At 42.4% G+C, this 14,050-nt stretch overlaps 1 protein-coding gene across 1 annotated transcript in view; it reads right to left on the bottom strand.

Moving 5' to 3' along the window:
* CPD (carboxypeptidase D) overlaps positions 1–14,050 on the bottom strand; it is a 131,746-nt gene that overhangs the window by 94,216 nt on the left and 23,480 nt on the right. Inside the window, exon 2 of the mRNA XM_040338577.1 lies at positions 12,640–12,887. Within this exon, the coding sequence (XP_040194511.1) occupies positions 12,640–12,887 (248 nt within the window). The remainder of the gene's footprint in view (positions 1–12,639; positions 12,888–14,050) is intronic.

Below are 14,050 nucleotides of genomic sequence, written 5' to 3'. Positions count from 1 at the left end.
GACATTTTATTCATCACCTGATAATTCAATATTTCTGGGATGCTCAGGAACCCTTCATTGGGCATCACCGACACTGGAGAGGGATTTGAACACCTGGAAGGTTTTAATGGCCATCTGTGCCCCCATTAGGAATAATTACCCTGCATTTGTCATGTTTACCATTATCACCAAAAGTGAAAGCAAAAGAAAACCCCAAATTTTGAGCTGTCCAATGAGGACACTAGCTCTGGCTACAACCAAGAATTCCCTCACTTAGGAGGGATTTCCTCCAACTTCCTGTCTGGCTATGGAACAGGAAGTGAAAGGAATCTCCCCAATGGGACACAAAAGGCGAAAAAACAAAGGTTATATCCTTCCTTTACTCTTTCCAAAATGAAAAAAAGTTTTGCTTCAAGTTCTATTTTAAGGACATAAAATAAGTTGTCTGATACACTTGGCAATGTTGGATTGTGAAGCAAAAGTCCTGTACAAGGAACTCCAGGCAGAACAAAGAGGTACTCACAGTCTTGCAAACAGAGGACGTGACTCTGACAGACCTGATAAAATCAAGACAGTGTAAGGCAATTTCCTTGTCATGTTTTGGAAAAAGGGAGAGAAGGACAATGTCCTCAATGAGATGGAAAGAAGAGACCATCTTGGGTAAAAAAGGAAGGTTTTTGTCCCAAAAGTTTCTTGTGCAAAATTAAAAGGGGGTTGTAAAGGTTTGTTTTTTTATTTTCTAAATGGGTTCCTTTAACCACTTAAGACCCGGACCTTTAGGCAGCTAAAAGACCCGGCCAGGTTTTGCGATTCGGCACTGCGACGCTTTAACAGACGATTGCGCGGTCGTGCGACGTGGCTCCCAAACAAAATTGGCGTCCTTTTTTTCCCACAAATAGAGCTTTTTTTTGGTGGTATTTGATCACCTCTGCGGTTTTTATTTTTTGCGCTATAAACAAAAATAGAGCAGCAATTTTGAAAAAAATGCAATATTTTTTACTTTTTGCTATAATAAATATCCCCCAAAAATATATAAAAAATTTGTATTTTTCCTCAGTTTAGGCCGATACGTATTCTACCTATTTTTGGTTAAAAAAAAAAATCGCAATAAGCGTTTATCGGTTGGTTTGCGCAAAATGTAAAGTGTTTACAAAAAAGGGGATAGTTTTATTGCATTTTTATTAATTTTTTTTTTACTACTAATGGCGGCGATCAGCGTTTTTTTTTTCATGACTGCGACATTATGGAGGACACTTCGCACAATTTTGACACATTTTTGGGACTATTGTCATTTTCACAGCAAAAAATGCATTAAAAAAGCATTAAAAATGCATTGTTTACTGTGAAAATGACAATTGCAGTTTGGGAGTTAACCACAAGGTGGCGCTGAAGGGGTTATGTGTGACCTCATTTGTGTTTCTAACTGTAGGGGGGTGTGGCTGTAGGTGTGATGTCATCGATTGGGTTTCCTTATAAAAGGGAACACACGATCGATGACAGCGCCACAGTGAAGAACGGGGAAGCTGTGTTTACACACAGCTCTCCCCGTTCTTCAGCTCCGGGGACCGATCGCGGGTCCCCCGGCTTCGGACCGGGTAGCGTGCATGCGCGACCACACGGCTGGGCTTAAAGAGCCATGTATGTGGATGTGCCCAGCTGTGCCATTCTGCCAACAAATATCGGCGTGAAGGGGTCCTGAAGTGGTTAAGCTAGTGCATGGTTTGTTCACTACAAGGTTCTAAGGTTTCGGGGCGTCTCCCTGCAGAGATGTAGTCTCAAGGGAGGGGGCGAACACATTAACTAACCCCCAACCAGAACGGCTCGGATGATGGGGGCAAGCTTACCGAGGAGGAACAGGAAGTGAGAAATTCAGACAGAGAAAAAAAACATTTAGAAGGGAAATCGAAGGAAAAGGTAAATAAACCAACAATGCAATAGCTTAAAGGAACCTATTTAGAAAATAAAAAACGAACCTTTACAACCCCTTTAAGAAAAAAAAGGCACTTAAAAAGGAAGAGCTGCCGACTCAGAAACATGCCTTACAGAGGTAATAGCAACCAGTAAGGAAACCTTATAAGTGAGGTCTTCCGAGTAACATCTCAGATCAGCTCAACAGGTGCTTTCTAATAGAAGGCAACAGCTTGAGATCCCAAAAAGACACAGCAGGTCAAACTGGGGGATGAATATGAGCAACTCCCTGAAGAAAAGTCTTGATAAAAACACCAGAAAAAAATGTGATGGTTTAAAATATTTATATATGCTTCGGGAGAGGGGAGAGCAGACTTATCACCCAAGAACACTAACAAAAAAGTGAGTCTCATGGAGTGGGCAGCGTTATATGAATGTGCGCTAGGGGTAACCCTAGCAAAATTGTTGCCAGTGTCAAATCACCTGAAGCCAGCTGCATAAAACCCATGGTCAATTAATACTATTCCTAGTCCGTTCGGTCGCATCCATCGCGTCACTCGTAGCCGAAAGAAGCCGAACGTCGGTGCGGCTCTATACTGCGCCTGCGCACCGACGTTCGGCTTCTTTCGGAAAATCGTGACGCGTTGGATGCGACCGTCGGAAGCCTCTCGGAAGACTGTCAATCAAGAAGGAACGCCCATTCCCGCAGCCCATACCCGGAAGCGACGGAGAGGATGCATCTCGTAAACGGGTAAGTAATGCTCATATTTTAAAACAAATAGCCGATTCCCCTAGTAAAAACGAGCAGGAATCTAAGGGGAAAAAGTGCCCTCTAAGGGTGAACCACCGCTTTAAATGCATTCTATGCACTAAGATAAAAAAAGCTTTCTGTGCTGCCCCCCCCATACTTACCCGAGCCCCATCTCTGTCCAGCAATGTCCATGAGTCCCTCGGCCATCTGGGACACTCCCTCCCGATTGGCTGAGACACAGACGTGGTGCCAAAAACTAGACTTCACAAGCACTTTAAGATAAATACTGTATGTTTGCACATAAGCATAGGTATTATTCATGGGTGGGTCACCTGTATACATGTTAGGGATTACTTTTCGCTATGTTGGCCTCATCAGCAAAAGACTCTCAGCCAAGGAAATTACAGAACACATTATTTACTTAAGACTAGCCAATGAGTGTCGTCATAGCCCTCTCCAGGATATCCTGCTTTACTTATTTGAGTCATACAATTTTATCATCCCACCCAGTCATTCAAAGACAAATACACAAATGAAATAATTACAGGACAAATAACGGCTCATCTAAACCAGGCTAGAGAAGCCAAGCAATCCACTCCCCCTAACAAAACATTGCAGACTAACGACGAGCATTGTAATAGTAGTTGGGTTTTCTGTACTACACCAGAAATGGGTAAAGCTCTAACAGCCAGTGTCCCAAAAAATGTTTTTTTTGTTTTGCCTTTGTTGCCAGTGGAAATACAAAGTTCCAAGGTTCCTTTATCTTCAGCATAGGCCGACTGGCTTCCGGATACTCAATATATCTAACTCTACTAATAATTAATGGGCGGATTTACTAAAACAGGAGAGTGCAAAATCTGGAGCAGCTCTGCATATAAAAATCAAAGCTTATTTGAACCCGCTAGTTAGAAGCCGATTGGCTACCGTGCACAGCACATAAGATTTTGCACTCTCCAGTTTAAAGGAGTTGTAAAGGAAATTTTTTTTTTTGCTGAAATGACTGTTTACAGGGTATAGAGACATAATAGTTAACTGATTCCTTTTAAAAATGATTAAAAATAGATAAAAATCAATCATATAATGTACCTGCAGTTTCTAGTTTTGTTTTTGCATGTTGTTTCCTGCTTCTGTGATGTACAGAGCCACAGAGCCAATACAGGGCAGTGATGGTTTGGAAAACAAAACCGATTGTGTCTAAAACCCCACAGCTCCAAAGTAATCACACCTTCTTGATTAGTGACCACAGAGAGAAAGCTCCCAGTACTGTGGTTATCAGGAAACAGACAACCAGGAAGTGTGGAGATCAGAGAAGAATTAAAGCAACTTGAGAGCAAAAAAAAAAAATCCTTTACAAACCCTTTAAGCAAGTCAACCCCAAAGACTTGCCTGACACTGGGATTATGGGTGCAGACAGCGGGGATGTCTGTAAAGGTTCTTATTAACCGGTTAACGCCCGCCGCATGTATATGTACGTACACACAATGGCACGTACAGGCATATGGGCGTACATGTACGTCCCCGCCTTTCCCGGGGTCGGGGGTCCGATCGGGACCCCCCCCCCCCGTACATGCGGCAGTCGGAAACCCACGGGGAGCGATCCGGGACGAGAGCGCGGCTATTCGTTTCTAGCCGCCCCCTCACGATCGCTCCACGGAGCTGAAGAACGGGGAGAGCCGTATGTAAACACGGCTTTCCCGTGCTTCACTGTGGCGGCTGCATCGATCGAGTCATCCCTTTTATAGGGAGACTCAAACGATGACGTCAGACCTACAGCCACACCCCCCTACAGTTGTAAACACACTAGGTGAACCCTAACTCCTTCAGCGCCCCCTGTGGTTAACTCCGAAACTGCAACTGTCATTTTCACAACAAACAATGCAATTGAAAGGCATATTTTGCTGTGAAAATGACAATGGTCCCAAAAATGTGTCAAAATTGTCCGAAGTGTCCACCATAATGTCGCAGTCACGAGATAAATAAATAAATAAATAAATAAATAAATAAATAGCTGATCGCCGCCATTAGTAGTAAAAAAAAAAAAAAAAAAGAAGACTAAAACTATCCCCTATTTTGTAAACGCTATAAATTTTGCGCAAACCAAATCGATAAACGCTTATTGCGATTTTTTTATCAAAAATAGGTAGAAGAATACGTATCGGCCTAAACTGAGGAAAAAAAAAATGTTATATATGTTTTTGGGGGATATTTATTATGGCAAAGTGAAAAATATTGAATTTTTTTCAAAATTGTCGCTCTATTTTTGTTTATAGCGCAAAAAATAAAAAAACCGCAGAGGTGATCAAATACCACCAAAAGAAAGCTCTATTTGTGGGAAAAAAAGGACGTCAATTTTGTTTGGGAGCCACGTCGCACGACCGCGCAATTGTCTGTTAAAGCGACGCAGTGCCGAATCGCAAAACCTGGCATGGGCATTTAGCTGCCTAAAGGTCCGGGGCTTAAGTGGTTAATCCAGGCTATGGTATATCTATAGAAGTTAGTCACATTTAGATGCACTTGCTCTAGAATGACGAAGAGGTTTCGTAGATTCAGTTTGGATCAGTGTCAGGAAAATACCCCAACAATTATTGCCACAATTATTTTTAAAACAGGTCTCAAGCGTCACCAACAACTTCACACACAAGTAAGCCAAGGGCATATGTATATAGTTGACTTTTAAGCAACTTAAGCAACTCAAGCAAATCAGAATCAAGTCCAGGCAATAGAAAAGCAGACTTCATTTGATTTGCTGAGTCTGAAGACTGTGCACCTGACATTCTATTTGCCTCATCTGAGCATATACAAGTAAAACTCGTACCATGCACTTTAGGCAAGACTTGAAGAAAGGAATATCAAACAAACACAAACTAATACTGGTTATACAAAAAGGGGAATGTTCAAGCACTTTTGCTAAATATGCATTTGCCATTTACGTGCCGGTTCACACATATGTGATGCAGGAACCAGTGCGATTCCAGTGCCGGTTCCTGCATCGCATACAACTTGCAGGTAGTTCACACTGCCTTATGTGAACAGCTGCAGGTGTCAATACAAAAAAAGTTAATGACCCCCCAAGATCGGTTCGCACATCGCAGTGAGAACTGTGAATTTGGATCTCATGGGACATTGTGATCTGATTCTGGTTTTGGTCCGAATGCGATGCGAATTCAGCCATACAATCTGTATGGCTGAATTCGCATTGCGCAGACATCGCATGTGAACCGCACAGCAGTGCAGTGAGAATCACATGCAATGTCTGTGATCGCAGAAGTTTGAACCGGCACTTAGTCCAGCCTGAGCTTGTTCGGTTGGGCTTTTCCTATGGGTCACAGGAGTGCAATTAATTTTGCACTCCTATGACCCGTTTTCAGCAGAGAGTGGTCTGAAGTCCGCTCTCTGCCGACATCACAGATATCAGTCCAGGCACCACGTCATCCTGACTCTGGGATCCAGTGAACGTGGAGGAGTAGAGCTGGAGAGCTGCTGATTGACAGGCAGCAGAGAGAATCAAGCCATTGGTGGTCTTTGGTGGCTCGGTTCTCAGTCCGATGCTGCATCCACCTAGGGAAGTATAATAGAGTAAAAAAGAAAAAAAAACGATTCCCATACTTCTCCTTTAAAGGATCAAAGCAACCTATGACCAGCAGCATCAATGAGAAACTGATGGTGGTAAGCTTTTGCAACAGAAGTGAAAATGGCTGTAAAGGCTGAAGTTTCTTTTTACCTTTGTGTGTTCTATGCATTAAGGTAAAAACCTTCAGTGTGCAGCTCCCCCCTCGGCCCCCCAATACAAACCTAAGCCCAATCCAGCAATGTGCATGAGAGCAAAGGCTCTCCTGGGTCTCTCTCCCACCTCCTTGGCCAAGACAGCAGCTGCAATCATTTTCTCCTGCTGCTGTCAATCACAGCCAGTGAGGAGGTAGTGAGGGGTGGGGCCAAGATGCGCTACATTTGTCTTATCGACATACAGAGGTTGCTTGGGAGAAAGCACACCCAAGTGGCCCCAGAGCAGAAGAGAGAAGCCAGAAATGCCAGCAGGGGGACCCAAGAAGAGGAGGATCGGGGCTGCTCTGCAGAGCAGGTAAGTATGACATGTTTGTTTTTTGTTTTGTTTCTTTAAAAGCTGGACCTTTAGTATCACTTGAAACCACTCTAAAAAGTTGTACGCAGGATATATATTTTTCAGTACTGCTCATCACAACCACATGGAGTAAAAGTTCCTTTTAAAAATTGAGCAATTCCTGTGCACTAAGAAATGCAGCAAAATGCTTAGAAACACTTATAAATGTAAACAAGGACTGAGGCAAGCGTATCCAGAATCATACAGAACCTGTTATGCTTCATGTACACAAAGCCTACTTTGGCCGCAGGAAAATGCAAAACGTGTGGCGCGATTTTGCCACGTTTTTCAGCCGGTGGTAAAAACGTTCCTATCCTGAACAAGATTCTTCCATATTCAGGAGAGGGCGGTTTGAAGCTCCCCTAACCGCAGCAGCTCCTAAACTCTGCTAAAAGCCTATGTGTACATGGACACAAAAGATTTTATGGAGTTAAAGTGGAGTTCCACCCAAAATTGGAAATTCCGCATATTGGATTACTCCCCCCCCCCACCTCCGATGCCACAATTGGCACCTTTCGGGGGGGGGGGGGGGAGATCATTTCCCACTTCCGGGAGTCCGGGCCAGCGGCCCATGACGTCAGTGCAGGGCTTCGTCCCCTGGCCGCTGGCCAGTAGGAGAGAGGAGCGGGCCTTCGGCGTGTGCAGTAGGGTTCCCAGCGTGAAGCCGAAAGGCTACACTCCCGGGTACCCTTACCCACAATGGCGACGGCAACACCTGTCAGCTGATGGAAACATCAGCTGCGGGTGCCAACATTGCTGGACTCCAGGAGATTTATTAAAATATGTGCAGCTGCTGACTTTTCGTGTTTTTGGGTGGAACACCGCTTTAAGTTTAGGAGCTTTGACAAAAAAAAAAAAAAACACACAGACGGCAAAAGTTTAGGAGCTGTAGGGTACATGAAGCCTTAGTAATCAATAGTATAAATATAATATACAGCTATGCCTCTCTGTATTGAACCACATACATTGTGGCTAACCTAGGACTATGAATGAATCATTTGTTAGGCACAATGTAAAATGATAAACTGCGAAACTCAGGCTGACATAGAATTTTTAGGCTATAACACTGAAAGAGGTCAAGGCTGCCATTCTGTCCCTCTCTAACAACAAGTCTCCTGGCCCTGACAGTATACCCTGCGTGGTATATGCTATATGTTACTCCTACTCTTTGTAGTCTCTATGCACAATATCACAAACGAGAGTCCCTGACTACATGTACCAGGTCCTTATACAGAAACCCGAGAAAGACCCCTTGTGTTTTGGCTCATATTGACCCATTTCATTGCTGGATATGGCTTTAAAGATCCTCAAAGTTCTGGTGACAAAACTTCACATGAATTTTGGTAGCAGGTGGATAAAGTAAAAGATTTAGTAAGTTGGCACTACCGATGCAGGGTGCTGGAGAGAATGGGCTTTGCCCTTTCCTTCTTGAAATGGTTTTCCAATTTATATAAACATCCTCAGGCAGCCATCAAAATAGGGAATATGGTATCCACTCCCTTCTTGGTTAAGATAGGCACTCATCAGGGTTCTCCTCTATCACCTCAGATGGAACCTATTTTGCTGTAACCCTTCACACTCATCCACAAATTAAAGGCCTTGCAATCCATAAACTTGGAGAAAGTTACAGTATATGCAGAATTTTTTTCATACAAGACCGGAACCTTTCCTATATGCGTTGATGACAAGTACTCGGTCTTCTCAGGGGTTTAGCTCTCCCAAACTTTTTCCAATATTTCTTAGCTGGGAACTGTTGCATGTGCATAACTGCTTTACATTACAAAAAGGATAATCTAAGGCTCACTCAACTCTGTATAAGGCTTTGCAACAACCCACTTCATGTGGCTTAGATAAATGTTGGGGTGTAGACCTGCCCACCCTAGATGATGCCTAGGATGACACATGGTAGTATCTATTTAGCCACTTAATTTCCGCCAGAGATAGACTCGTACAATTTAAAGGTGTTCGTAGATACTATTTCACACCAGGTATGCCTGTTCAATTCTCTGCTGACCAATCCCACCACATGTTGGGGATGCTGCAGCTTACATGCAAATTTAATTCCTATTTTTTTATTTTTTTAATATGCTCCCTTATAGGGCTGTACTGGTCCCAGGTTTTACAATTCCTGTTTGAGGTAACCACAGCCAAGAAGATATAACATTCTGCTTGTTGGGTCTTGTGGAATCCCTGGCCCTGATAAGGGCGACTAGAACATTACTTGGTATACTTCTGTACTATGCAAGAAAAACAAATTGTTTTACACTGGAAATCTCCTGCATCACCGAACTTAACTAGCTGGAAAACTTTGGTTTATTGCGTCCTTCCCCTGTACAAGGCTACTTACAACAGCAGAGAATGTGCCTCTAAATTTAAACGAAAAAGTTTGGTCTCATGGTTGGAGAGCTGTAATACAGCAGCTTAATAGTCTGAGGTCCTTACCCCTCTGCTGTATGTCAGCCCAACATTGATTTAATGCTTATATTGTATGCAGGACTCATCCTTTGCTGTTGTGAGGCTTTAGAATATTATTTTTGACCTTTTACGTATTATTTGAGCTTATACCCGTTTCATAAAACATATTGGGTGTTTAAATACTAGTACCAGGTATGCAAGACCGTCACATAAAGTAAAGAATGCAACAACCGTGAGGTTACAGATAAAAGTAAAAAACAGTATAAAATAGGTCGATTGAATAGAGCAGAGGTAACACTGCAAATAACATCACAAGCTATAAAGCAGTAACTGTACATATTCAACTGTAATTCAGGCTGGGATAAGCTCCATCTGCATAATCTACCCTACAAGGGAGTATGCCTTTATGAGGGCAGTAGATGGAATAGAGTACTCTAGAACCCAGGACAAGGGTGAAGGAGGAGAGAGAGAAGGGTGAAGTGAGCAGAATAACTGGCCAGAATTTGCGGCGGGCAGCAAAGAGGAGGGGGGGGGGGTCAAGTTTAAATTATCATTGTAGGTTATTCATGGATCCCAAATCTTCAGAAATTTGACGTGGGTGTCGATAAGTATAGACGTGAGCTTCTCCTTCGAAGGCAGAATGTAGATTTTCGGTCCAAGGACCACGGCTCTGGAATGCTCTACCCACCACCTGCTTAGAGGAAAACCATCGGGCATTTAGGAAAAAACTAAAGACCCACCTCTTCTGAAAGACCGGTACGACGCTGGATTCCAAGCGCCTTGGAGGCGATTAAGTTCGCATTTGCTGCGCTATACAAGTTACTCACTCACCATGGTTAGGGATTACAGCTGTTAGGGTTTGCTGATCTTAAATATTGATCTTTATTCGCTTACCTCTATTTGGTGACAGTGATTAAATGGACTGTTTATTCTGTATGGAGCATAACTGATTCTATTTATACTAGTGCTATTGCAGAGTTATGTAAACTTATGTATAACTCAAAAAATAGAATGTATTTATAAAAAAAAAAAAAAGGGGGATGCATCACATATGTTTATATGTAATTTGGATATTTTCAGATTTTTATTTCAGATCTTTAAGTTACTTTTCTTTTATTTAGCTAGCATGCAGGCAGGACTCAGGGTTTTAATTATGTATGTTAGGACTGGGAGATGCCATCATACCTACAGAAAGCCTCAATAATCTTCAATGCTACTTCACCAACACTGTCTACCTTTTAAAATTTCCTCTAAAGTTTAAATAAAAAAAAAAAAAAACTTTCAACGAAATATTACAACTGTGCTAAAGTCCATATGTCCACTATATCTAGAATACAGAGAGCATTAGATGGGTCTGATTTGTGAACTACGTGTCTCTGTGCTTGTATAACAGGATTTAAACGTTCTAATTGAGGGTTTAACCTGAAACGCCAAGCTTTCCACAGGCTTCAGAGTAGTGCTCCTGCACTACAAACAGACCATTATTTGATAATATTGCCAATAAAGACTGGGGAGGACTAGGGCACTATAAGTATGCCAGGCAAAAAAAAATGCGAAATTTCCAGAGCAGAAGACTATCCATTCAAAGTCTAACAATCGATTTTACATTAAAACAAAATAGTAAGCAGGCACACAACAAGAATAGGCGTTTCACAATAAGTGCATTCCCAAGTCAATGGAATACATAGGTGGGCTGGAAGTGAAATCAGACAAGCGCCGAGAAAAAAAACACTTGGCTTGACATCGCTACAGCCAGCCAGGGAAAGTATGTGTACACATACACGCAATATACACCTTATGCGTTTGCATACTCCATTACTTGGATGTTGACTTGGTAAAGGACTTATTATCCTGAAAGTATCACCATTTCCACCCCCGTCTGTACAGGGTGTCCTCCCCCAGCTGCTTTGTTAGACGGCATTTTTTTTCTTATAGCTTGTGTTAATCATTGCACATCTTGTTTAGCCATCCAGACTGGAATTTTATTATAATTGCCTATATGTGTATTACCACTATATTAAAAATACAGCTATTGAAATACTTATGCACATGAAGTGGTAGCTTACGATTTTGATTTATCCTGGGTATTTGGGTCTCTGAGAAAGTCTTTGGGACAGATTCAGGTACATCTGCGGCGGCGTAACGCATCGCATTTATGTTACGCCGCCGCAAGTTTTACGGGCAAGTGCTTGATTCACAAAGCACTTGCCTGTAAAGTTGCGGCGGCGTAGCGTAAATCCCTCCAGCGCAAGCCCGCCTAATTCAAATGATCCGGGTAGGGGGCGTGGATCATGTAAATTAGGCGCGTCCCCATGCCGAACGTACTGCGCATGCTCTGTTTTGAAATTTCCCGCCGTGCTTTGCGCGAAATGACGTTGACGTAATTTTTTGAACGTAGACGTGAGTTACGTCCTTTCCTATTCACTGACGACTTACGCAAAAAACAACAAAATTCGACGCGGGAACGACGGCCATACTTTAACATGGCAGGTCTATCTATACGCCACGAAATAGCAGCTTTAACTATACGCCGGGAAAAGCCAACTAGCGACGACGTAAGAGAATGCGACGGCCGCGTGTACCTTCGTGGATCGCCGGAAAAAGCTAATTAGCATACCCGACGCGGAAAACGACGCGAACTCCACCCAGCGTGCGCCGAAGTATTGCACCTACGATCCGAAGGCGTACGCCTGTCGGATCGAAGCCAGAAGCCGTCGTATCTTGGTTTGAGGATTCAAACTAAAGATACGACGTGGCAAATTTGAAAGTACGCCGGAGTATCAGCAGATACGCCGGCGTACTTCTTCTATGAATCTGGCCCTTTGTGTTTAGCATCCACATGCCTGTCTATGTATATGTTTGATCACGGGTGTGTGCATATGCTTTAATAATTATCTAACAATTAGGTTTGACCGAGATGTACCTTTAAAAAGCTCATAGACCACAGTCTGTAAATTGTACAGATTACTGCTAAAATTTGAGATAATTAATGTAGCTTTACTACAAAATAAATTACTGTATTGTAAATCAGATAACAATGGGTTTGCACAGAAAAGTAAATAGGATTATCAAAAACCAGATCCACATGATCCATTGTCATTTTGGATAATCAAATAATAGTGAGAACACAGGATGAAACAAACTGCTAGAATTATTATCCAGATGACCCTGTATAACTATTTCCCTAAAAAAAAATGTTTTGAATTATCCAGGTTTGTGTTAAAAGCACAATTCATACATCGGGTAATTTACAGTATTCCTGTGTCTGCAAATATGTGATAACCCCAATACTTTTTTATTTTTTCTTCTATTAAAGATAATTAATATAATTCAAAACTTAAACCGCCATTCTCCCAGGTAGGGCCAGAGGAGTCCTTTAGTAATCCATAGCAAGGGAGATATATTCATTTTATAGCTGCATTTAAAATATGATGCAAAATGCAGTGCATAGGAACATGCTGTAACATACCTTGAACATCATACCAGTGGGCTCCATTAGTGATTCCATCAGGGAAAGCCTCATTTTCCTCATCCTTACACTTTGGGTGACCCGTCTTCATGATGGGGTGGTTTGAAGCATAGGCTCTGGCCAGATACTGGAACACTTTGTCATCTGTGGATCTGCTATAGAAGCCAGTCTCCTGATGAGAGCTGGAATCGTCAAAGGGATAGCTAGCCACCACTGAGCCACCATGCAGGTTTCCAGAGAGCACAAACCTGGACAGGAAAAGGGAAATAGGTTTCTACAGTAAATTAAATTGCAAGTCAGTACTTATTTAGCTGAAGTATATAACAACGCTATACATTTGTTTACAGAAATACAAGGTACATACGAATTAGCACACAACCTTTTATAGATATCTGCAACTACACTCACACTTTGGTAGTACTGGCAGTAGGTTCTCTAACTACCCGATGAAGGCATCTTGAGATCACAGGGTCACAAAGGGACTGATCTCAGACATCTATTCCCACCTGTTGCATGCTACTTTGAAGACCGTCCCACTAGAACAGGGCTCGACAAATCCTGGGCGCCAGGTCGCCATGGCGACTAGAAATGGGGTCCTGGCGACTTGGCTTGGAAGGGGGGCAAAAAAAAAAAATCATGTGTAAGCTGGCGCCATCTGGTGGTGGCCGTTGGTATTACAAGTTAAGCATTACAATTTAAACAGCAATTCTAATGTAATTTTTCACTATTTTCACTGCCATCTTCTTCCCTCTAATTAGAACCCCCAAACATTATATATATTTTTTATCCTAACACCCTAGAGAATAAAATGGCAATCGTTGCAATACTTTCTGTCACGCCGTATTTGCGCAGCGGTCTTACAAGCGCACTTTTTTGGGAAAAAATTACACTTTTTTTTTTATTAAAAAATAAGACAACAGTAAAGTTATCCCCATTTTTTTTTAATATTATGAAAGATAATGTTACGCCGAGTAAATTCATACCCAACATGTCACGCTTCAAAATTGCGTCCGCTCGTGGAATGCCGACAAACTTTTACCCTTTAAAATCTTCATAGACGACGTTTAAAAAAATCTACAGGTTGCATGTTTTGAGTTACAGAGGAGGTCTAGGGCTAGAATTATTGCTCTCGCTCTACCAATCGCGGTGATACCTCACATGTGTGGTTTGAACATCGTTTACATATGCGGGCGCTGCTCACGTATGTGTTCGCTTCTGCGCGCAAGCTAGTCGGGACGGGGTGCGTTTTCTGGCTCCTAACTTTTTTAGCTGGCTCCTAGATTCCAAGCAAATTTGTCAATGCAAACTTCTAGTGCAGGGTTTAAGTGGCAAGGACTCATTCCTAATCTCTGACGAGGACTGGGATGAAGCCTGCTCTTCCCTCTTGTATGTGTCCACTGCTGTTCACAAT

The sequence above is a fragment of the Rana temporaria genome, chromosome 2 (genome assembly GCF_905171775.1).
Source record: "Rana temporaria chromosome 2, aRanTem1.1, whole genome shotgun sequence".
In the NCBI taxonomy this organism is placed as follows: Eukaryota; Metazoa; Chordata; class Amphibia; order Anura; family Ranidae; genus Rana; species Rana temporaria.
This window is presented reverse-complemented; position numbering and strand designations above follow the sequence as displayed.